Below are 26,268 nucleotides of genomic sequence, written 5' to 3'. Positions count from 1 at the left end.
GAGTCATACAAGATGTACTGTATTAGGTTGAGAAAACATTGCTTGCTCATCAATATGTGAAAAAAAAATCAATTTTGGGAATTTTCTGTGTAAATTTCATGCTACACTGACGGTATGAAGGCAAGATACGATATGAACCAGGGGCAGGATGCAGGAAAAAAGGACGAGCAAAATAGTGTGACAGAATAGCAGGGAAAGGTGTGCAGACATTTGGCTCACTGAGCAGTTCAATGACTTTTAAGTTAAATGGAGAGCAGGCTTTGGTTGCTGTCAAGTGTATGAGTATGATTCTATAATGTGGTAATTCTTTCTTTTGCTAGAAATATTCAGAATGAACAATCTTATAGTCACTTACTGAATGTAGGCAATACATTTTTCTTTGCAGTGTTTGCTAAAATGTGTGAAGACATTTTTGCTGGATTCTTGTGATAAAGGCAAAACTCATTAATTAGTTAAATCAAAATAGCTAACTGCAAATACTTCACAGATTTGTTTTATTGAAGCTAAATTTGTATCTGAAGTTATCATGTGGCCCTGTTATTTTCATCTCCTTAATTATTCACGTTGACACATATTTTACTGGTTTCTATCCAAGTAAAAACGATAACATAATACAGATATGTATTGGTGTTAAGATCAAATGGCACAACTTGTTTCTAGTTAAATCTTGAGCTGGCAATTTGATGTAAAAGGTAACAAACTTTTATAAGGGTAAACTGAATTAAGATGTGCAGAGCAATTGCACATCTCATGAATAATGACAGAATTATATGTGTAAAACTTGTAAGCTCTTGGACTGTATGATATTTGTTTTAGCTGAACAGGCAAGACAGAGACACTTAACATTTGTAGAACACCTTTTGTTATCTACACATGTCCCAAAGGGCTTCACAAGCGGTGAAGTTGCTCTATGATGTAAAAAATGCAGCATGCGAATTTGTGCCCAACAAGCACATTCTCATAGCAGTCTATGAAGGGCCAGATAATCAGTTTTGAGATGTTGTTTGAGGGATAACTGTCCTGCTTTTATATTCATCCAAATAGGCAGGTGGGGCCTCAGTTTAACCTCTTCATCTGAAAGACTGCTCTCTGCAGCACTTGCTCAGATACGCTGGAGGGAGAATCCACTTGTTTTGTGCCCAAGTGCTGTGAATAGATTTAAACCTCACCGGTGTTTTGACTTGAGGCAGAAGCTACAGCAAGTAATGCAAGTTGGTATTTTAAATCCTCAAAAGAAAGTGTACCCCATTAGCAGTCTATCTTCTGAGAAGACTAATCTGCCTTTGCACCTATTTTGTACGAGTGATTGTAGGATCTCAGAATTGTTAGGGCACGGGAGGAGGCCATTCAACCCATTGTGCCTGCGCCAGTTCTCCAAATGAGCATTTAGACTTGGTGGCATTTTTCTGCTTTTATTCCAATAACCTTGCTTGTTGTTTCTGTTCAAGTAATTATCCAATACTCTCTTCAATACCTTGATTTCAACCTGCCTCCCTTCCAGTCAGGGAGTTCCAGGTCCTAACTATTCCCTGCGTAAAAGTTAATTTTCACTTCACATTTGCTGCCTTTGCAGTTACATCAAATCTGTGTTGTTTCAATCCTGAACTTGTAATAAGTAGAAACACTTTCTGCCAATCCATTTTATGCAGACCTCATTTTGAAAACTTCTATCAGATCAAGTCTTGACCTAGTCTTCTCCAAGGAAAACCCTCCTAACTTTTCTCTATCTTCATAATTGAAATTGCTTATGCTTGAAACCATTCTCGGAAAGCTGTTATTTTCTTTTCCATGACTATTTGCATGTTGCTAGAACTCTGATTTGTCTTGCTTGTGGAATCTCCAGCATCTGCAGTTCCCATTATCTCAAGTAGAAATTGTTTACTGTTTTGATATTTTTACTGATTGTGATAATTTAAAGATGCGCTCTGAAATGCTGTGTTCTGTCCAAAACCAAATTTTGCAATGCTATATTGATGATTTATAAGGAATGCAAATACATTTTTTTGTATTGTAAATTTAAACTACCCCATTTTTAATGTGGTATTTGAACTTGGTAATGTATGAGTTGCAACTCTTCTTTGGGATAACTTTTTTTTGTCTTAGGAACTGATTCAGTATAATACTTGTCAATGGGAAGGAGAGAAGTTGCTTTACAAGATGATTGCCTTATTGCAAAAGCAAAATATTGCAGGTGCTGGAATGCACATTCAGGCAACAACTTTGGCAAGTTAATGTTTACACCTTTTCCCAGTGGAAGTATTTAAGATTATCAAGGGCTTGATAGAGTAGATAAGGAGAAATTGTTTTTACTTATCTGAAACCAGATAACAAAGACTTGAGATAATTTTGAAAATGAGCCACAGGGGAAATGAGATTTTATTTTAAAATGCTGCAAATGTGTTAGAGCCTGGAACGTGCTGCTTGAAAGGATACTGGAAGCAGATTCAGTGGTATTTTGGATATATACTTGAAATATTTGCAGGGTTATAGGAAACGAATGAGAGGTAGGACTAATCGGAGAACCCTACGAGTACGTGTGCGTTGACTAAAATACTGCTTCTGTTCTATAAGATTCTAATAATCATGTGTTTAAAAGTAAAATTAAGATGTTTTTATGCTCCCAATTCAGTATTACCTTTTCATCTTTAAAACCGTGTACATGATTTCATTAATGTTACAGTACTGCATCGTCACTGAATAGTTCAAATTATTGGCACATTTCCTGCACTGAGCTTGCTGTCTAACGTGACACATGACTGCTGTATACTTGCGTGTGTTGGAATATTTAGTCAGACCACATACTGTATTTGCATTTATAGAGAAAAGGCTCAGTGGCATTAATCCTCGTTGATAGGTGGGTACATTGGCTACTGTAACGGCTGTAGTTTTAACAAGGTTTAATGTAACGACCTGTAGTTTTAATGGGGCTGAATGCTTGAAATGATTGAAATGTTTTAGCATTGTGAATGGCTCTATTGACTAAACTGCAGTGGGAGCTCTTGGGTACATACATAATTCAAAACGATCTCTTTCCCAGGCATTGCTCAACGGTGAGACAAAGCATACTGCTTACTGCCATCTTTGCAATGAGTCATCAAACTACAGCTTGTACCAAAGCAAAACTTCACTTTAGCAACAAGATAACAGTACTGTGTTTAGAAGTCTCGTTTCTAAGCTGGTGGGCATTTAGGGCCGTCAGTCAAAAGCTCCATTCATTGAAGAGTGTAGCCTGAATGTTAATCGCTGTCCCTCCTGTTCATTTACATTCAGTGCACAGCAGTACAGGGAGTTGACTTGTACAGTCTGAGCTGTATAAAGCAGTGATTTGATTCTGTTTTTAAATATCAGGTAATTTGTACTGACTGATTCTTCAGTGGCTTTAGTTTGAAAACAAAAATGTGCATAATTTTTCAGTTTTTGCTTGTGATTCTGGGATGCTTTTCTTTGGGATATTGAAATAAAATGAGTTCTGACCTGTTGACTTTTTTTTCTTCCTCCCCAACCCCTTATGTTTTTGCAGCTGTGCTTCGATGTTGTCACACTGATTCTTGCAAGGACCAGCACTTCATCTTAGCCATGGCTCAGATCCTCCATCTCGAAATTCCAAATTTTGGGAACAATGTCCTCGGATGCCTGAACGAACAGCGGTTAATGGGGTTGTTCTGTGATGTCTCTATTGTTGTCAAAGGTCAATCCTTCAAGGCACACCGTGCTGTGCTGGCTGCCAACAGCCTTTATTTCAGGGACTTGTTCAGTGGCAACAGCAAAAGTGCATTTGAGTTGCCCGCCATGGTGCCACCTGCCTGCTTTCAGCAGATCCTTTCCTTTTGTTACACTGGCAAGCTCACCATGGCAGCTAGTGAGCAGCTGGTGGTGATGTATACAGCAGGCTTCCTGCAAATACAACGTATTGTCGAGAAAGGAACCGAACTGATGTTCAAAGTGAGTTCCCCACACTGTGACTCTCAGACCACCTCCATTGAAGACACTGGCTCTGAACCGCAGAGTCCTTGTCCCCTACAGCCACCTGCCACTCCATCCGTTGTATCTCCAGCTTTGCCCATTCCGTTGCTGTCTCGAGTGAAGAGTGAACACTGCGAGCAAGATCTGACAGCACCTGGCATTTATACACTTGCAACAAAGCGCTCACTGGAAGCCAACCTGCGTGAAAGTGCCAGTCACCTAAACTGTGCAACACCTTTGAAATTGCCCAGAGTTTCCTATCCTGGATCCTGGGGAGCCACATCTTTTGTGCAACCAGTAACCTATGTTCAAGCAGAGCGCACAAGCCCAGGTGGAAGCAGTAATCAGACCACAGACAGTCCAACGTCATACCATAATGAGGAAGAGGATGATGATGATGAAGCATATGAGACTATGGGAGAAGATCAGTATGGACAGATGTACATCAAGGCATCAACAGGATATCCTGGTAAGAGATCCTGACTTGTGTGCCTATTCATTGCTAATGAATACTCTGTCTTGGGATCACTGTCCGTACCCTCAGCCTTCCTTTCCTGAATTTGGATTTAGCCGCTTCATAGGCTTGGTTGAGAATGGAGTTCTAGCAACAGAGTGCTGCAGGTCTAAGAGATGCAGGTGGGAGGAAAGGGGGCTGCAAGTGATCTTTGGGCCATAATAAGTATACCACTACTTCAGTAATTGCTCACTTAAAAGGACGGTTGTGTGAAGAATATAGTCTTCTCCAATTTAGACAGTATTATTACAATTAGGAAACCTCCCAGATTTAATATAGAGCAGTTTATATGACTAGAAGCAGATAAGAATAGAATCTGCCTTTTTTTAAAATGGATATCCTATCTGACCCAAACAATTACATTTCCATTATTTGATTATCAGTAAGGATGAAATAATTAAATCAGTTCTGAGGACCTGCCCAGTAGCAATAACATAATTCGTGTTATTACTTAAACACAAATTTAGAAGAGATAATTTTAATGAACAACCCACCTCTATTTTCTTGAGGTTGTTACAGGTGCATCTAACAGCAGCACTTAGCGTAATATTGTTTTTGATTTTCAAAAATCACGACATGGAAGACACAGTTGTATTAAAACTGCTACAAATCTAGAATAAAACTTACAACCAAGCAAGAAGCTAGACTGGGACAAAAAGCAGGTATGGAAAATGCAGTCAGCACCAAATAAGAGAGAAACAGGTTTTTTAATTAAGACCTTTAACCAGAACTGGCAAAAAGGCATCAGACTGTGGCATTAACTATGTATCTCTCTCCACAGAAGTTTCTAGACCTGCCAAGAATTTCCAGTACCTTGTTTTAGATTTCCACTGTCTGAAGTATTTTTTCTTGTGCATGTGTTAAAATTTAGCTGGCATATAAAAAGACTGGGGAAGAAATATTGACTAAGATTTGGTGTTCTCAACTGTGGTGTTTGTAGTTTTATAAAGTTGTATAAATTAACTCTTCAGTTGATTAAATTTGATAACAATACTGAGGATGGCTAAAGGACATGAAGAATATAGCTAAATATGTACCGGAAAAAAAATCCTAAGGCAGCAGACAAACAAGACCATCACCACCTCCAACTTCCTCTCTACACTATTCTTTGTTTTGCCCATGAAAATATATTGCCATTCTTTCAGTGTTGCTAGGTCAAATACCTGGAACTCACTCTTTAGCAGCATTTGTTGGTGTACCTACGCTAACTGGACTATAATGGTTCACGAAGGCAGCTCCTCCACCTTTTTCAAATAGTTAGAGATGGGCACTAAATGCCAGCCCAGCCAGTGAAGCCCATGTGCCCTGAATGAACTAACTCAAAATGTTGGTAGGACTCGATAAAGTAGGGTGGGAGGAGATATGCATGGAACAAGCATGCCAGCATAAACCAGTTTATGCTGCAAATTCTGTATAATGCTTTATCGAATAGAATTAAATCTAACATTGATCAATGCTTTCATTTTTTTAAAATTAGAATTAAATATGCCAAAGGAGATTTGGAAAGGAATCTGGGATTAACATTACTATTAATGTTCATTCTACAACCTAGAACAATGGTCACATTATTTTAATTCTTTCTCAGGATGTTGGCATTAATGATAAGGCTAGCATTTATTGGCCATCCCTAATTGTGCTGGAAAGATTATTTATAGACACTCTTAGTCACCCTTCTGAGGTTTTCTGAAACTTATAAGGGACTGAGCAGATCATACTTGAAATGTTTTCAACTTTGACCATAGTACCAATAAAAATATTTAAAATGTAAGATATAGGTTGTTTTTTTTTTTAAAAGTCTGGAACCCCAAGACTGAACTGAGGAAATGAGTTGGAAAACATTTGGAAAAGTAAGTTGTGCAGTTGCAGAAGTGTGTGTGTCAGACTTTAGAAGATACCTGAAGCATTGGAGGAAAGATGTTGGCGAATCGAGAAACAGGAACAGACCAATTCAATGCATACTTCTGTTCCACCATTCAAGAGATCATGACTGATTAGTGACCAAATGCCATTTTCTGTCTTTGCACCATGTTCCTTAATATCTTTTGGATAATAGAAATCTATTAGCATTCCATTTGACATTTGATGCAGTATCAAGTCGTTTCCCAAAGACAGTTCTAAACTTTCACCAGTCTTGGTTTTGTAGAAGTGTGTTCTAAATGTTTTGCTCTGAATATGTTCCCCCAATTCAGTTCTAGACCCCACAACTAGTAGATATAGTCTCTGTGCCTAGTCTATCTGTTCCACTTTAATCAAATTGTCACTTAAGCTTCCAAAACCTGATAAATACGTTCCTAGTTTGTATAAAGCTTCCCCTTACAATTCAACTCTTGGATTCCAGGGATCATTCTGGTAAACCTACACTGTACCTTCCAAGACCTGTGTATTCTTACTAAGATGTACCTAGAATTGTTCACTGTACTCCAGGCTTTTTAAATTAATTAATGGGATGAGGAAGTCACTGGCTCGGCGATACTTACTTTCCATCCCTAATTGCCCAGAGGGGGGCAGGTCAGAGTCAACCATATTGCTGTGGGTCTGGAGTCACATGTAGGCCAGATCAGATAAGGGTGGTAGTTTCCTTCCCTAAAGGATATTGGTGAACTGGGTTTTTCCAATGGTTGACAATGGATTCATGGCCGTCATTAGGTTCTTTAATTCTAGATATTTTATTGAATTCAAATTCACCCTTCTGCTGTGGCTGGATTCGAACCCAGGTCCCCAGAATGTTATCCAAGTCTCTGGATTAACAGTCAAGTGAAAATACCACAAGGCCATTGCTTCCCTTGTGGTCTGAACAGACTAGATGTCTTTTTAATGGCTTACAAATTGAACCTGAGAATTTCAAGCATATTATCTTCACTAATAATGGTTAATTGACCATACAGGTGATGTTTCCAGTTTTTCATTAGTTCATAGGATTTGGGTGTTGCTGCTAGCTCAACCAGCATGGACTGACTATCCCTAATTGCCCTTTAGAAATATCAGCATTATCACTTTTTGAACAGAAAAGGCAAAAGACTAAATCATTCAATGTTGACAACTATTCCAGATTTCTTTAATATTTTCTCATCAACCTGTTCAGAGATACTAAAACAAGTCTGTAACACATGGGACTTGAACCTGGATTCCCCTGATCCAATGTTATGAACACTGCACTGCATGACCCCTTATGTTATCAGTCTTAAATTTGCCTTTCGATACTTTGAACCTGCTGTCATGGGTTCATTTGAAATTGTATTACTGCTTTTGCCTTTTCACTGCTTATGATCTTCAAAACCCTGTCAAGTGTTTTAAAGCTGGAAGCTTAAATTTTAATACCGTCCATAGATGTTCAGCTTCCTCGTGATTGGGGTCAATGCTATGACTCCATTCTGTACCATTTCCAGGACCCAGTAGTCATTTTTATATTTGTGACCATATAGGACAGTACCAAAGACATGGCTGTGAAGAGCCTAGTATATGTATAAGCACAGCTTCCTTTGGCTGTTTCAGTGATTAGGCATGTAAAATTCAAATCTATTTCACCCTTGGTATTCAAAGATGACAGAGTTGACTTTTTTCTGTGTGCAACAATTAAAACCGTATTGAATAATTGGCTATTCTAGTTTCTACTAACTCATTTGACTTAGTTTATTAGTCTGTCGATGCCATGTTGGATGCAGCTCTTACCTACTCCACTTCTACTCTGGTGTTGTCTGTAAATCTGGTGGGTCTGTACAAAGCTTCTGAGTCCAAGGTTGTAATGTAAATAAGAAATATTAAAGATTTCAACCACACTCTGTACTGTTCCATTCAGTCCCATACAACTTCAACATTATGCCTCTCAAAGTACTTATGGCTTCATACCCAAAAGCCAATTAGCCATTTATTCTGAAACACTTCATTAAATTATACAAAGACCTAACAACACACGTTAAACATGAAATAGATGCAGTTTTCAGTTTCCTTTGTGATAGTACAGAGTTGCCAGTTTTTTAAACAGTCATCAGTGTAAGGCTATTGGCAAACTTCTAATGCTGACTTTTATAATAAATTATTGAAAGAGAAGGTTCATCGAATATTGTAATGTCCACAAGTCATCTATAGCATTTCTTAACTAAGTGCATGTTCTGCATCTTATTGTTTGGATTACTTTCTTGGCTGAAGTGTAAGTTGCCCATCCCAGTGGAACAAACTATAAATATATTTAAGTTTTTTTTGTCCCTTCAGTTGCATGAAAATTGCAAAGAGGTTATACATGGAATCTGCTGTTCAACCTAATCACTTGGTACTTATCCTGCAAGCAATTAGTTCTCCTTACCATACCTTCCCATATCACCTCCCCTTCAGCTTCAACCACATCTTTTCACTTAATCTCAAAAGATGAAAAATATTTCTCTTCTATTTCACAAAGATACCATCTAATTCAATATTGTTTGAGCATAGCCTGATCATTTTTTGAACAAGTCTTAAACTTTGAGGAAAGTATTTTTGCAGGAACTGATTCCAGACAGTGTTTTGTTTTTCCACTATAAATTCTCCTGTTCACACCTATAATAGGCCCATGAGATAATGGGAACTGCAGATGCTGGAGAATTCCAAGATAATAAAATGTGAGGCTGGATGAACACAGCAGGCCAAGCAGCATCTCAGGAGCACAAAAGCTGACGTTTCGGGCCTAGACCCTTCATCAGAGAGCATCTGATGAAGGGTCTAGGCCCGAAAAGTCAGCTTTTGTGCTCCTGAGATGCTGCTTGGCCTGCTGTGTTCATCCAGCCTCACATTTTATTATCTTGTAATAGACCCATGTCTGTTCTTCCTAGTCTTTTCCTGTCCATTTTGATAGAAGCTTTTGGAGCCCACTTTTTATGTCCTTTTATTAGTTTGCCTTCTAATTTGGCTTTATTTTTCCTTTTGTCGAGTTTTTTTTGGTCATCCTCTGCTGGGTCTTAAATTGCTCCCAAACCCTTCTCGTTCTGACATTCTTGTAAGCCACCTCCTTTGGTCTCATGCAATATTTACCATTTTGTTAACTACAGTTAATTCACTTTTCCCTTGGATGTTTCTGCTTTAGAAAAATGTATGTATTGTAAACCTTGTATTATTTTTATAAATACTGGCCATTACTTGTCTACCATCAAATTTTTTTGTACTTTTCCTGATCCACCGTAGCTAACATGCTCCGCATGCCATGTGGTTTCCTTTGAATGAACGAATGATCAATGCATTCAACGTTAGCGACTGTAATATATAATTTTACAATATTTCCCAAAGGTTCCTTTTACATCTAAGTTATTAGTTAACCCTCTCTCGTAGCTCAAGATTAAATTCAAAATAGCTGAATCATTTTTTTCTTACTACACGTTCATTTACCAATTTAGCTTCCCTTGAATCTGAACTGTGTCTTAGGTTCTTATCCACTGCCAATCCAGGTTGAACCTTGCCCAACAAAGCTAGCAAACCTCCTTGCAAGCATATTCATTCTTGTCCTGCTAAAATAGTGTCTATCTTATACAGGTCTCGATGCCTCAAAGATCTGATATCCTCCCTCCTGCACCAGTTTTCCAAAGAATCCCCTCAGTACTGTTGTTCTCTTGAGTTGAGCTATGGTTGGTGTGCCTCTGCTGTCCTCACCGGCATCTATTGGCACACTCCTGCATTATTTGCTTGCTTCTCTTAGACTATGTTCCTTATTTACCTGCACTACTCTAATGTGTGGTGTGCCCACCTCCCGAACTGTGCTCTCCGTTTTGCAGATGCACAACAGTGACTCCAGCTGCTGCTTGAATTGTAGAAAGATGCACTGGATGCAAGACTAGTGCCAAGGATATGGTGTTGGAGACAGCAGGCCAGGCAATACCGGAGGTGCAGGAAAGTTGACATTTCTGTTTGGGACCATTGCCTAGCCTGCTGCATTCCTCTAGCTCCTCGCTTTGTTATCTCTGACTCCAGTATCTGCAGTTCTTGCTATCTGAGGATAGGATTCCAAAGATCCCACGTTAGTCATAATCTTTCAGTAGGATAGTGCTCTGATGCAATCTCAGCACCATTATATAACTCTGAATTAGTTAACCTCAAATATAATTGTGAAAAAAAATTTAGTGATTTCTTAGAAACCAAAAAGACGGTTGTATACACCCTTGTGAGCCTATTTTTAAAATGGATTTTTGTAGTAATTGTTGAGAATTTACTGGAGACTAGCATTCTCAATAATCAGCTCAAGTCTTCTGTTTACACCACAAAAAATTAGAAATGCAAGTTAATAGGAGAGGCCAACGTTGCAGGCCCTCTGTTCACCTCAACAGTGGAATTTAAAGCTTGAAGAAACACCAGAGGAGACGGGGTGAGTTCAAGCCAAATTTGATATGGACAGAGAATTGGAGATACAAGTAAATATTGGATTGAAAGAAAGAAAACAAAAAAGGAAGGGAAATAACACATTTTTCAAATTAAGAGAAATCCTCTAAGCAGCTCATGTGTAGGAGTGAGATAGCACAGTCTTATTTTGTTCCCTTCTAGGTGTCCATGTTTGGCAAATTGTGTTATAAAATTCACTCCTGTTGCCACGGTCTTCATGCAATGAGCTAGTAGCCCTAACTTGTTGCAGTGAATTTATATTTATGACAAAAAGTTCAATAACTTATTTCTCAGGGGGTTTGATGGCAAGTTCTTACTTCTCATGCAGTCAAGTGGTATGGTTATTTTCCCAGCAATATTCTGGGCCCTTGTTAATACAGTGGGCTCAGCCAGCTTTTCTTCAATTGAAAGGTTGCGTTGTGATAAACTTCAATGCTGTACTGTCGAGATGTTGAAATTATAACTGAGTCAGTGTGGCTTTGTATTAAAAGGTTAATGTTCGGAATAACGGCAACCTATATTTCTATATTAACAATATTTGCTGGTTTCTGGTTTGCTTTTCTTTAAATAAGCCACTCGTTGTTTAAGTTCGTTGCTAGTAATAGACTGGTTACTTGAACATTATTATTGGGTAACGTTTTGAAATCCGTAATCAGGATGTGTTTGGAGGGAGTTTCAGATAAGAGAGTTCAATATGCACTGGGAGGCTTCAGTTAATTAAAGATTGTTTGAAAATGGCAGTTTTTTTTATTCAGAAGATGCTGGTTTCACTGGATCGGCTCATCCCCATCCCTAGTTGCCTCATGAGAAGGTGGTCATGAACTGATGCAGTTTGTGTGCTGTAGGTAGACCCATGCTGCTACTAGAGAGGGAATTCTAGGATTTTGACCGAGTGATATATTTCCAAGTCAGGTAGATGAGTGGCTTGGATAGGAATTTCGAGGTGGTGTATCCATGTATCTGTTGCCCTTAACTACTGGATGGAAGTGGTCATTTTGGCCAACCTAATGGATTTTCTGATAAATTAACAAAGTCTGATGAAAGGCAAGTGGATGTTGTCAGTATGGAGTTCAAGTAAGTATTTAAGTAAATACCTCACACAAGATTTGTTAAAAAAGGTTTAGGCTTCTGGAATAGAAGAACCATTATCCAACTGGATGAAAATTAGGCTTACTGGCTGATTTGTTTTTCCGACTTAAAGGTGGTAATTCGTAGTGTCCCATAAGGATCTGTGCCTGTGCCACTGCTTCCTTTTTATGTACTTGTATATGAATGACTTGGATTTTGGAAGCCAGAGCAAAATCTCAATTTGCAGGTGATATCAAACTTGAGTGACTGGTAAACAGTGAAGCCTGTGTAAATGGCTAATAAGCAGACAAGTGGCAGATGGAATTCAGCCCAGGGAAGAAAACAGGATTTAAATATAGCTGCTGCATTGAGGCATGAATGCATTGAGCTCTGAAACTGGAGGGTTCAGATTCAAATCCCATTCCAGAACATGAACAGACCAACACTTGTGAACAACCATTGAAGGGAGTGGGGCAGTGTCACACCGTCGGAGGTTGAAAATGCAGCAGTTCTGAGATTACTGCATTCTCAAACGTTTTGAGAGTTCCGCAGCGCAGTGTTAGGATGCTGCATCTAGTCTACAAGGATCCAGGTTCAAGTTCCCTTGCCCAAAGGTACGTTGTATTATGTTCAGACTTGTTGATCAAGTAACTATTCGATATATGCAGTGGTAGTTACACCTACCTCTACCCTAGAAGATTTGTCTTCAAATCCCACTTTCCTAGCCGTGAATCTTAATGTGTATGAGCAGGTTGATTAACAAGATTTACAATGGTGATACATCTTGGCAGAAGGGATTGGACAGTATAATAGCGCAGTTCAAAATTGAGCAGGAACAGTGTGTGTAAAGTAGTTGGCAAAGCATAAAGAATCCTGTGCTTCATATTCCTGACTGTTGGGCACAAAAGCAGGGTAGTTATGCTGAACTTGTGAATGCCTCTGATTAGGTCCCAACTAGACATTTTGCGTCCAGATAAATAGAAATTCTGCTCATTAGCAGATGGTAGGGGATTAGTGACACAGATTTATATTTTAAGGAAGTCATGCAGGGAAAGTGTGAAGGAGAATTCTCTTACACAGTAGATGGTAATGGACCTTGATGCTCGCAAGGTTAGTGGAAGCAGAAATCACAAATCTTTCTAAAGGAAATTGACTGGACATTTGAAGGAAATGAGATTGCAAGGCTGAGAATGAGGAAGGAATTGGGGCTAACAGGATTGCACTTCAGGATACTGGTATTAGTTTCATGGGCTGAATTAGCCTCCCTGTGTACTGTAAATGATTCAGACTCTGTCACATCTCCACTTTATTTCATTAGATCTATTAGTGAGACAATTGTTTTACTTACTTTCAAGCAATTACTAGTGTGGTTCTGCATTGATATTGCTTCATTAACTGGGTGACTGGATACTGCAGTCAGTCCAGGTTGTTTTTTAAATTAAATACCTGTACCTCTGTACCAGGATCCTAAAATGGTTTTTAATAAATCTGCAGTTAGTCTGAAAGTTATTTTGGACTCCATTCTTTCACACACTACGTTTTCTTTTACTGTGGGCTTAGTAACTGCCTTTTCTGAATTAGGACTAACTTAAGGTCAGTTGCTCCATTTAAAGATCAAAGCTGATGTTTCTACTCAACCTCTGTTTTTATTCCTTCCCCAATGATCTATTAAATGAAACGTTCTGATATATTTAACTATGTTTCATCAACCTCTGTTTATGCCGGAATTCTGTAAATGTCACAGGGATCATTTTGGTGGGATTTCCTCTTGTGATTTGCAATTATGAGCCACCAGCTTTGCTTACTAGCATTCCTTCAAAACATCAATAAGCCGCTTACTCAGGAATGGTTGATTTGCATAAAAGTTATACATTGGTTTATAATTGCACAAAAATAACTGCATGGAATGGAGATTAACTTTGAAAACTGAAAATCAGTGCAAAGTTTGCTTTTTAAACAGCAATAAAGCCTGCCAAACCACTTCCGTTCACGTTATGGTGATGGCTAAATTCCCCAGTGGCCACCCCCATCCCTGCTATCTTTTTAAAGAAGTAATTTGAGATTTAAAACATTAACTTCATTTTAGGATTTAAAAATGGTAGTTTCAGTTTAACTTGTGTTATGCAGGGAAGATTTTGAATTTGGCCACTTCAGAGATTGCAAGACTGTACAACATTTATTTAATTGCTAGAATGTAATACCCCTCTTTTGTGCTGGAGAATTCCAATTTTGAAATATCACCATAGATACCCTTTGCACCATTGAACCAACAAAATAGATTAATAAATTTCCATTAGATCTCAATTTGTTTTTGTTGCATTGTATAAAACCATCTGAGAAGGTTTCTTCAGAATGTTCCACGTTAATGTGGAATCTGCTTGAAGATAGTTTGAGGGGTGCTCATATCTCTTCAGATGAGACCTCATACGTGTTACGTTATCGCCATAACCTACAGGAATATTTGGAATAATTGTCATTTGGGAAAATGAAAATGTGATTTCTGAGAATTTTAAAATTTAGACTAAAATTTTGGTGAATAATTATATGAAATTAGTTGCTGTTGATTTTTAGTGGAGAATGGAATATGCAAAGTTCTGAGCTGATATTTGAAGAATCTAATTTCAGACAAAAGAATAATGCCATTGAAATTTGAACAAAAAATTTTTAATCTTGTATCTTTGCAAACGCTTGCCCGATTTTATTTATAATGTATCAAATTTTCGGTGACAGATTCCTGCTTCAAGGATTTTACTGATTTTTAGTTCATTCAAACTCATTGTATTGTTAATTATGAACCCCTATTTCTAGTTATGTCTCTGTTCAATAGTCTTTCCGTTATACAGTTTGAACAAATCATGAACTTATGCTGCAAATCTCAATTTGAGTATTTGCAGAGATGCAGTTTGAAAACGCTTGCCTAATTTATTTTGGTACTGTAGTCTGCTTTAATTTTAATCACCTTGATCTTTGCAACAGGAAGAAATCAAGAAATTTGCTTTCCATGTCTACAAATTCATTATTACTGTGCTGGAAGGAATATACTCCTGTAGAATGATTGGTACTCCCATTCAAGTTATGTGGGCTATTTCAAATGACCTTAGCATAAGTGTGTTATAGGAAAGTACTTGCATTTTATAAACAAGAATGTTGCACTTAGTGGAAAATTTTCAATGCGAGAGTTGATATTTTAACAGAACTAACTCCTGGTTAGTTCCCCTCAAAGCCTAGTACAGATGTATTTAAAACAGTGAAAATGGGGAACAGTACAGCTATTTTAGCCCCCAAATACATTGTTAACCAACAAAATGGTAATTGTCCATGATTGTCGGTTTCATTTGTAGAGCTAAAAATATGTTGACTAATTATTTGGTGGAGATCACAATTGATTAAATATGATATTTGATGGAGCTTGAGTATTGCTGAAAATTTTTAAATTCCTGTTTCTTTAGGAATTGTGTTCTGCAATTGGTGACATTGACAATGAAATTGTCTTGTCAAAATTGTTTGACTTGGATGAAGGAAGGGAAGGTAAGAAGCTAAATTTGCAGACACCAAGATGGGTGTGCAAATTTGTTGTGAAGAAAACTTAAGCAAGTTGCAGGTAGATATTGACAGGTTGAGTGAGTAGAAGAAATCTCAGGTGAAGTATAATGAAAAATATGAAGTTGTTCTCATCTGGCAGTAAGAATGTAAAAGGATATAATTTAAATTGAGAACAATTGCAGAGGTGCAGAGGAATTTGGGCATTCTGCATATGTCTCTATGCAAGCACAATGCAGGTTCAAGAAGGCAAATGTGATGTCTGTTTGTTGCAAGAGGAATCGAATATAAAAATAATGGTGTTATGTTTAGTTGTACAGGCCATTGGTGAGACTACGTCTCCTAATGCTGTGTGTGGTTACAGTCTCCTTTTTTAAGGAAGGATGTAAATGCACTGGATGCAGTACAGCAGAGATTTCCTAAATCGATACCGGAAATGAGTTAATTGTCTTGTGAGGAAAGATTGACGTTGTCTTCCACTGGAGTTTAGAAGAGTGAGAGCTGACTTGATTGAAATGGATTCTGAAAGATTTTGACAAGGTGACCATGAAAAGGAGGCTTCCACTTGTGGATGACTCCAGATTAAAACTACTTTGGTAAAGTTCCTGTTTTCAGCCCTGAATGGGTGTAAGCAAAAGGTGACCAATAATCTTCGAGCGGTATTAAACAACGGCTACCAGACAACATTTAATTCAAAGACTATGACTAGATATTAGGACCTCCTGTTTAAAGTTGCTATTATGTGACCTAGCAAAAAAAAGGACATCCAGTGAGCATGTAGCCCAGTTTGTATGCAGATTCTCCCATTGAAAGTTTCTAAGTGATAGTTAGTTTTAAAATACCATTCTAGATTTTCGGTGAAGGTTCCCCTGCCTTTTAAATTGAGACGCCTTTGCAGTTGCATGTAATTTACTGCACGGAAATGGCCATATGGCCCAAGTAGTCTATCAGCATTTAGGCTCCGTGTGAGTCTGTTCCCACTCTACTTATTGTAAACTGATCAACAGGACCTTCCATTATTGTACTTGTGTAGCTTTCTCTTAAATGCATCTGTGCTATTTGTCCAAACTGCTCCATGCAGCAAATTCCACATTCTAACTGCTATGTATAATGAAGTTTCTCCTTTATTCCTATTTGGACATATTAGTAATGTCCCCTTTTTATATCTCCTCGTTGTTTTCTCTGTCTACCCTATTGAGCTGCATCGTAAATTTAAATACCTCTAATAGCTCACCCCTAGTCTTCTCGTAGATAAAAGAGCCATTAACTGAAAATGAAAGCTAAATGAAACGTTCAAAGGTATCTTGGTTGGTCAAGTCATTGCGAACTTGAGTAAGTTGCTCTGAAAGGTTGGTTTTGGTATGGATTACTTCCTGCTTCCAACCACAAGCATTCATTAGTATTACAAAAAAAAACTCAGCACAACAAGCATAGGATTGTTTCATTGGCTTTAATCTTGCTTGTTGTAATGTAGAAATAAGCTATGTGTTGTCCTAATCAATTTAGTAATTTAAGGGCTGAAAATGAAAAGCCTAGCATAAGCAAGGTAAAGCACTCTGTAAATAGACTTGATCTGCACATCAGTAAAGGAAAATCAGTCTTATAATATTGAACACTACTGATTTCTGTTTTCAGTTTTATATTTACTAAGCGTTGTATGTCTTCAAGTTTTCAATTGATTTCTAATTCTTCGTTCTCAAACAGCTTCAGATCATTCTGATCCCTTTTGGTATCTCATACCGCCTTTGGAAGGTGCCCCAATTGTGGAGAGTGATGGTATCCCCTCAGGGAAAGTATTTAACCACGGCTGACCTTGTCCCTCAAAGACCTACCTGCTAATGAGGATGTTGTGACAGTAGGAATCTTTATTGTGATACAATAGTGCATTAAATGCTGTACCTTCAAGTGCCAGCTGTCTTCCTGAGTGTTTCCCCTTGATCTTTTATGACGTTTTAATTGCAAATCACTTTGCCTAACCACAGTGCCTGCCGTTGACAGAAGAAATATCCGTATGGTTTCCCATGGATAGTCCCAGTTGGTCATTTGGGTAATGATTGTTTGAAGATCTTTTAGATGACTATGTGAAGTTGTGTATAAAACTGGTGGTTTAAGCATATTATCTGAACTCTTGCTATTATTGACAAAGATAAGGAAGATACTGTTTGCTAGAATCTGAAGCAAATTAACATTGAGGGTTTGGAGAAATATTAGGGCAAAGAAGTTAATTTGATATCATCCAATCAATTTAATGAAATTTATTTGGGTTTTCCTGCTAAACCTGATGTTCAAGTCCCATCTCTGGTTTTTTTTTCGTTACTTATCCTTATACCACCATGTGTGGCTTGATCCTTCTGTTTGACAAAAATTTTGTAGGATAGCCTGGAATAATTTTGCTGTATTAAATATAAATGCAAGTTAATAGTGAAATCATTTCCTCTCAGGAGTCAGAATGATCAAAGTGACTTTCTTTATGCAGTTGAAAGCTGAAGCATAGAATACTTTGGGGGTTGAGAGTGTCATTGTGGCATTTTATAAGGAATGTGTTTGAAGCAGAAAAAGATGCAGGGTATGGGGCACATAACCTAGTGGAATTGAGTTTGCATTATTCTGCTGTAGAGCTTCTACGCAAATATTTAGTCAGTTGACCTGTTCTTATCCTGTGAACATCTCTTGATTATCAGGGAGCGTAACACATCAGCCAGGTAATTGAGTTTGAGGTATTGTTTGATTAACAAACTTAAACAAATTAATGGTTCCTGTTTCCCAAAGTAAAGCGTGCATTTTGACTGCCCTGTTATGCTTGTGTTACAACAGTGGTCTCTGCCTGGTGAGCAGATGGTGGGTTAATTGCAACAGTAATATTTGGGGAGGAATTGAACAGGAGAGGAAAAAACTGCAGGTATGTAAGGCTAGAGTGAGGACAGGGTAGGGCTAATGTACTTTTCAAAAGAGCTGGTGAGACCTGATGGTACCTATCTTTGTAATTGTATGAATTTACAAGTTTTGAAAATATTTCAAACTGAATTTCATGAAAAAGCACAATGTAATCTTTAGTAAATTCCTGAACTGTGAATATTCAGGGTTTTCACTCCAAAGAAACAAATTGCTTTTTATAGATTCATTTTCAATTATTTGAACATGTGAAAACTGACATTTTTTGCCAAGGTTTTGCAATACTTCAGAGCAATTGCTGATTAGACTTGTTTGTGCTAAACTTTCAGCCTTGCAACCCAAGGAAGTGCCTTGTGAATCACAGGAGGTGATGAATGATTGAAGCTGTTTTAGTGATATGCCAACATTATACTAAGAACAAGCAAACTTCCCAGCTGAACCTTAGTCATTTTACATGCAGAGTTAACCACCAGCTATTTCCAATTGAAGCATTTTGTTGAGAAGAAACAGCTGCTTGTTTTTATTTTGTTGTTAAAATCTATCCTTGTTTTGCATTGTAAGGTGACAGCGCACTAATCTATATTTCTTTCTCTTCAGTTACTCAAATTTTACCTCATTTGAACACCACATCTGCTGTCCTATTATACATTACTTTAACTAAAATTGTTTTCAAATTCTTTTTGTCTTAGCTCAAGAGAAGGTTGGGCAGCTGGCAAACCAGATGACAGTAGAAAATCGCTCCTGTGTGCTTGTTCGTCGTGATTTGGTTGCACTCCCAGCTAGTCTCATCAGTCAGATTGGCTACAGGTGTCACCCAAAGCTATACTCTGAGGGTGATCCTGGTGAAAAGCTTGAACTTGTCTCAGGTAAACATAATTTAATATCTTGATCAGTCAATTGAGAGAGATCGTTTGCTCAGTGAGTTACTGAAAAATGAACAGATATTGGAATCATTTGTTATAATTTTCCAAAAACCATCAGTTTCTGGAGAAGTACAAGAGGATTGGAAAACTGATAATTTGACACCCTATTCAAAAAGGGTGGGAGGCAAAAGCAGGTGACTCTATGCCAATTAGCCTAACATTTACCGTAGTAGTATTGGAATTGATTTTGTTAAGCAAATAATAGCAGAACATTTGGGAAATCATCACCTAATCAAACAGAATCCGTATGCTTTCATAAAAAGGAAATAATGTCTGACTAATTAGAGTTTTTTTGAAGAAGTCTCAATCAGAGTAGATATAGTAGACTTGATATATTTGGACTTCCAGAAGGCATTCATAGAAGGTTAAGTCATGAGATAAGAGCCCATGGTGTTGGAAGTGGTATGCTGGCATGGTTAGAAAATTGGCAAATAGGCAGGAAACAATAGTGAGCAGGGATATGAAGTTCTTTTTCAAGTTGATGATCCATGATTATGGGGTTCCACAGGGATCAGTGGTGGGAATACAACTGTTTACAATAAATATTTTTAACTTGGAGGAATGATTTGAATGTACTGTAGCCAGATTTGCAGACAGCACTAAAATTGGTGGAAAGGCATGTTGTGAGAGGGGAAAGAATACAGTTTGCAGAGAGGTATTGATAGGTTGAGTAAGTGGGCAAAAAAAATGGCAAATCGAGTGTAATATATGAAAAAGTGTAGTTGAATTTGGAAGGGAAAACAGAAGAACAGCGTATTATCTAAATAGAGGGAAAACTGCAGAAAGCTGCAACACCAAAGTGATTTTAGGGTACTTGTGCATGAAACACAAAGCTAGCACACAGGTGCAACAGCTAATCAGGAAGACTAATAGAATGTCAGCCTTTATTTCAAGGGGGTTGGATTACAAGAGTAGGGAGGGCAATGTACAAGGTGCTGATGAGACCACATTTGGTGTACTACTCGCAGATTGAGATATCACTTCATTGGAGGTAGTTCAGAGATGGTTGACTTGGATGATCCCTGGTGTGGACGCATTGCATTATGAGCAAGAGCTAAACAGGTTAGGACTCACTTCACTGGAGTTTAGAAGAATGAGATGATGTCATCAAAACATATAGGATCTTTAAGGGGCTTGGCAAGCTAAATACTGAGAGGATGTCTCCCCCCATGGGAGAGTCTAGGACCAGAGGGTATAGCCTTTTGATAAAGGGATGCCAATATAAGACAGAGCTGAGGACAAATTTCTTTTGAGGGTTGAATGTCTTTGAAATCCCTTGCCACAGAGCTGTAAAGGCAGAGTCCTTGAGTATATTTAAGGCTGAGGTAGATTTTTGACCAGTAATGGAATCAAGGGTTATGGGAAAAATGTAGGAAAGCCCTTCAAAGGAATGTTGGATCAACCAAGATCCTGTTGAGTAATGGAGCAGTCGTGAGGGGCTAAACTGCCTCCTCTTGTTTCTGTTTCATAGGACTTGTGGTCCTCTCAAACAGGAAAAATAGGTTGATCTCCTGACTCATGACTTCAAACTGATACTTTGTAACAATTTCCAGTAAACCTTTGAGCCTAATGCATGCTTTTTTGATGTCTCGTTTTAATTTCTTTTTGATTTTTTAAATGCATTTATTCTTTGCACATGGTGAGTGGAACCTTATTAAATCTATTTCAACAAGAACGTTGAGAAGTAGAAATCCTGGCAAATTCTGTTATTGAGGGCATCTGGGAGACACCTCACTTGTCAGAAATGTGTTCTAAGTGGGGTGAGTTATAGTCCAGTGGAGAAGAAAGTGAAGTTAGAAAGACGATCCTAAAATCAAATTAAGTGAGTGGATGGAGATTGATCAAAAATTCACTGACAATGATCAACAGCTGTATATCACTAGATTGTACATATGTGCTGTAGGGCTACAGGTCAGCCCTTGTGATGCACCTTTTAGTTCTGCACCTTTAGTTGACCTAGTTTAAATTCTGGATGATAATATATTTTAAAATTCCAGTGAAAGGTAATGCTATTCATGAAGTAAATTGACAGCACAATGAGCACATATTGGTTTAGGTTTAAGATAACAAAGTGTGGAGCTGAATGAACACAGCAGGCCAAGCAGTGTCTTAGGAGCACAAAAGCTAATGTTTCGGGCCTGGATCCTTCATCAGAAAAGGGGGGTGGGGAGAGGATTCTGAAATAAATAGGGAGAGAGGGGGAGGCGGACCGAAGACGGATAGAGGAGAAGATGGGTGGAGAGGATAGTATACGTAGGGAGGGGATAGGTCAGTCCGGGTGGGCGGACAGATCAAGGGGGCGGGATGAAGTTAGTGCGTAGGAAATGGAGGTGCGACGAGGTGGGAGGAGGGTATAGGTGAGAGGACAAACAGGTTAGGGAGGCGGAGACGAGTTGGGCTGATTTTGGGCTGGTGTGGGGAGGTAGGGGAGATTTTGAAGCTTGTGAAATCCACATTGATACCATTGGGCTGCAGGGTTCCCAAGCAGAATGAGTTGCTGTTCCTGCAACCTTCGGGTGTCGTCATTATGGCACTGCAGGAGGCCCATGATGGACATGTTGTCTAAGGAATGGGACGGGGAGTTAAAATGATTCGTGACTGGGAGGTGCGGTTGTTTATTGCGAACCGAGCATAGGTGTTCTGCAAAGCGGTCCCAAGCCTCCGCTTGGTTTCCTCAATGTAGAGGAAGCCACAACAGGTACAGCAGATGCAGTATTCCACATTGGCGGATGTGCAGGTAAACGTCTGCTTGATGTGGAATGTCACCTTGGGGCCTGGGTTGGGGTGAGGGAGGAGGTGTGGGGGTAAATGTAGCACTTCCTGCGGTTGCAGGGGAAAGTGCTGGATGTGGTGGGGTTGGAGCGGGGTGTGGAGCAGACAAGGGAGTCGAGGAGAGAGTGGTCTCTCCGGAAGGCAGACAAGGGTGGGGATGGAAAAATGTCTTTAGTGGTGGGGTCCTGGCACTTTCCCCTGCAACCGCAGGATATGCTACCCTTGCCTCCACACCTCCCTCACACCCATCCCAGGCCCCAAGATGACTTTCCACATCAAACAGATGTTCTCCTGCACATCTGCCAATGTGGTATACTGCATCGACTGTACCCGTTGTGGCTTCCTCGACATTGGGGAAACCACGCGGAGGCTTGGGGACAGCTTTGCAGAACACCTACGCTCAGTTCGCAATAAACAACTGCACCTCCCAGTCGCGAACCATTTTAACTGCCCCCCCCCCCCCCCCATTCCTTAGACGGCATGTCCATCCTGGGCCTCCTGCAGTGCCATAATGATGCCACCCGTAGGTTGCAGGAACAGCAACTCATATTCCGCTTGGGAACCCTGCAGCACAATGGTGTTAATGTGGATTTCACAAGCTTCAAAATTTCCCCCCCACCCCCCCATCCTGAAACCAGCCCAACTTGTCCCTGCTTCCCTAACCTGTTCTTCCTCTCACCTATCCCCTCCTCCCACCTCATGCCGTATCTCCATTTCCTACCTACTAACTTCATCCCGCCCCCTTGACCTGTCCGTCCTCCCCGGACTGACCTATCCCCATCCCTACCTCCCCACCGATACTATCTTCTCCTCTATCCATCTTCGGTCTGCCCCCCCCCCGCCCCCAATTTAATTCAGAATCCTCTCGCCCTCCCCCTTTTCTGATGAAGGGTCTAGGCCCAAAACATCAGCTTTTGTGCTCCTAAGATGCTGCTTGGCCTGTGTGTTCATCCAGCTCCACACTTTGTTATCTCGGATTCTCCAGCATCTGCAGTTCCCATTATCTTTGGTTAGGTTTAGCTGTGATAATGCCTACATTTGCAGTTGTGAATACTGATGGACAAAGAACCAACTAACAGAAGGAGAAGGTTCTATAATTAACCCCAGCCTCGTCATTGGAAAATATTTAAAGATGAGGTAGATTTTTAAAATTGAGGAATTGAGGGCTATTATTACCAGCATGAAAGAGGCGGTGAAACCTTGGGTACATCGGCCATGATCTCATAGAATGGTGGGGAAGGCTTGAGGGCTGATTGGTGCTCTAATTTCTTATGTTATGGCAACTACCGGAATTTTGGGTTCAATTGAATGCTGGATTAGTAATAGACAGAAGACAGAGATCTACAATGCTGCGTTCTGTAGGTAAATCTACAATTGAGAAAAGGATCCATGTTAAATTTTGTACTTCACCATCTATGAACCTTCGCCCCAAGGTGTCTGTCTGTTCAGTAATACTCCCCAGGACCTTATCAGTAAGTGGATAAGTCTTGTCCTGATCTTGCCCCCTCATTTATCTAAATTAAACTGCATCATCTGCTCTTCGGCCCATTTGCCTATCTGGTCAAGGTCCTGTTGTGCTCTGAGGTAACCTCCTTCGTTGTCCACTACACCTTCAATTTTGGTGTCCTCTGCAAACTTGCTAACCATACTTCTATATTTACATCCAAATCATTTATATAGATGACAAAAAGCAGTGGCCCCAGCACCAATCCTTACGGCACGCTGCTGGTCACAGCCCTCCGGTCCAAAAAAACAACCCTCTACCAACACCCTGTGTCTCTTACCTTCAAGCCAATTTTGTATCCAGATAGCTAGCTCTCTTTGTATTCCATGTGATATAACCTTGTTAACCAGTCTACCGTCTGGAATATTGTCGAACACCTTGCTGAAGTCATATTGGTTATGCCCACCACTCTGCCTTCTTCAAACTTCGTTGTCATTTCTTCAAAAAAAATCTCATTCAAGTTAGTGGGACACGATTTCCCACGCACAAAGCTATGCTGACTATCCCCAGTCCGTCCTTGCCTTCCCAAATGTAAATCCTATCCCTCGTAATCCCTCTAACAATTTACCCATCACTGACAGGCTTACTGGTCTATAATTTCCTAGCTTTTCTTACCATCTTTCTTAAATAATAGCACTACGTTAGCCAACGTCCAATCTTCCAGCATCTTACCCTTCAATTCTTACATTTTACCCTACATTGAGACCGTGCAGATTTTACTAGTTTCAATATCACCCCACCCCCGGCCTCATCCCATGATCAACCCTCCCTCTCACCCCCGCCTTCTTGACCTGACACAATCTATCTGTCTTCTCTCCCACCTCACTGACCAATCTCCGCCAGTGCCGACCTGCACTCACCTATCACCATCCCACTACCTTCCCCAGCCCCACCCCTCCCCTCTATTTATTTTGGAGCTACCTTCCCCTGTTCCATTTCTGAAGGGTCATGACCCAAAAAGTCAGCTTTTCTGCTCCTCTGATGTTGCCTGGCCTGCTGTGTTGTTCCACTTTCCAATCCAGGATCTGTCTCTAGCCTAAGAGGCTTCAGATGGTCTTCCCATGCAGCATTGTCAAGTTTCTCTCCAATTCTGACACCGCTCTGACCTTGGAGATATATCATCGCAATTCATTTATTGAAGCTGTTTCAAAATTTTCTGAAACTACCTGCTGAACAGCACCAATGGGAGAATTACCACTACACAAACTACAGTTTAAATAGGTTCACCAGCAGTTAAGGGTAACAGATTTTGATGCTGGCAGTGATGTCCTCATCCTGAGGCTGAATTTCTTTTTACTGGATTGTTGATAAAATATTGAGCAATTCTGAATGCCGTTTCACAAGCATATTGACTCCAAACCCACAGTGTAATAAGGATTGTCATGTATGATTAAATTTAAAATACTTGTACCCTTCTTGTACTTTACATCTTGCTCTGAAAGACTCAAGTTGTACAAGGTAAGGAGATATGGGACCATTATGGTATTGATAATAAAATTAAAAATCAGCATTGTGAATGTAACCAGCTTTTTAACAAGAAAACTCTGACCACAAATTTTCTAAACACAGTGCATTGTTTGTTGATGGATCCACTTAAATATGCATAGACTGTGTCCATGAAAATCAATTACCATTGAGTAGTAATTTTTATTACAAAAGAAATTGGAAATGTGCTACATTCTTCCAATCTGCCCTTTACACCCAATGTTGCATAACTACTGGTGATACAAAGCTCGTCAGTGGAACAAATGAAAGTGTTTCTAATGCATAATGCATTTATGTAAGTTAAATTTATTCATGACTTGTTGTGTGCCCTAATTATTCAAACTTTTAGTTTTTATGTCTCAACAATCCCTCCAGTAATCGTGATGAATTTGCTGCCAGGCAAAAAATTACAATGTAAATAACATGTCCTGCAAAAAAGAGATACCATAGTTTATTTTAATTCCTAAACAACAGTGAATTTTGCAATTTTCCATAGACCTGAAGCTCACTTTAAATAAAATTAGTAAGTTTTGAGTCCAGATAGAGAGGCGTCTATAAAATTATAAAACTGAATATTTAGGATTAACTCTTATGACATACTATAATATGTTGGAGAAAGTTTTTTGGTAAACAGCTAAAATATGGAAAATCTTATTCTCCTAATGTAATGGTTTGAATTAGAATGTACAAATAAAGGCAATTTCCCATTTTATAAAGTGTCTTCTGTTGCTGGTGTTGTCATCCCTGTGACTTGACCTGATGTCTAAATTGAACTGAGTATGCTACCTTAGTTCTGACTATATCCAATATGAACATCAGATGGTCCTGGAAAGAATTTGGAGTGTCGTCCATTATGCGTAGTTTTCCAGTTATTAAAATGTACTCTGGCTTATCGTTCTTTTTAACAAAGGTAGTTCTAACTTTTTCTTGATTGGCTATCTGAAATAGTTAAGAATAACCAATTAAATGGTAGACTGTAATGTTTGTTTATAATTCATTTTGAAAGCAATATAGCACAAGTGTGTGTAAAGCACAAACTTAACAATTTTGCTGTTTTTCTTTTCAGGCTCAGGAGTTTATATCACACGAGGTCAGCTGATGAACTGTCACCTCTGTGCAGGGGTCAAGCACAAGGTCCTCCTCCGTCGTCTGCTTGCCTCATTCTTTGATCGGTGAGTGACAGGTGCTTGACTGTGTAGTGGTCATCTTGAGTTTAAATCATCATTATTGCACAATCAATGCACTGTGGATCTCTGAAGAATAATAATGCC

General features: G+C 39.2%; 1 protein-coding gene across 6 annotated transcripts in view; it reads left to right on the top strand.

Annotated features, from left to right (window-relative positions):
• Positions 1–26,268, top strand: part of LOC125465503 (nucleus accumbens-associated protein 2-like) — a 96,221-nt gene that overhangs the window by 54,377 nt on the left and 15,576 nt on the right. For 3 of the 6 annotated variants that reach the window (XM_048559106.2, XM_048559107.2, XM_048559112.2), the window contains 3 exons: positions 3,521–4,432; positions 19,003–19,179; positions 26,064–26,169. In XM_048559106.2, the coding sequence (XP_048415063.1) occupies positions 3,577–4,432; positions 19,003–19,179; positions 26,064–26,169 (1,139 nt within the window). In that variant the 5' untranslated portion in view covers positions 3,521–3,576. Of the gene's footprint in view, positions 1–1,128; positions 1,203–2,827; positions 2,855–3,282; positions 3,349–3,520; positions 4,433–19,002; positions 19,180–26,063; positions 26,170–26,268 lie in introns of those variants that run through there. The other 3 variants (XM_048559110.2, XM_048559111.2, XM_048559108.2) reach the window with 3 other exon arrangements.

This window comes from Stegostoma tigrinum, chromosome 29, assembly GCF_030684315.1.
Source record: "Stegostoma tigrinum isolate sSteTig4 chromosome 29, sSteTig4.hap1, whole genome shotgun sequence".
In the NCBI taxonomy this organism is placed as follows: domain Eukaryota; kingdom Metazoa; phylum Chordata; class Chondrichthyes; order Orectolobiformes; family Stegostomatidae; genus Stegostoma; species Stegostoma tigrinum.
This window is presented reverse-complemented; position numbering and strand designations above follow the sequence as displayed.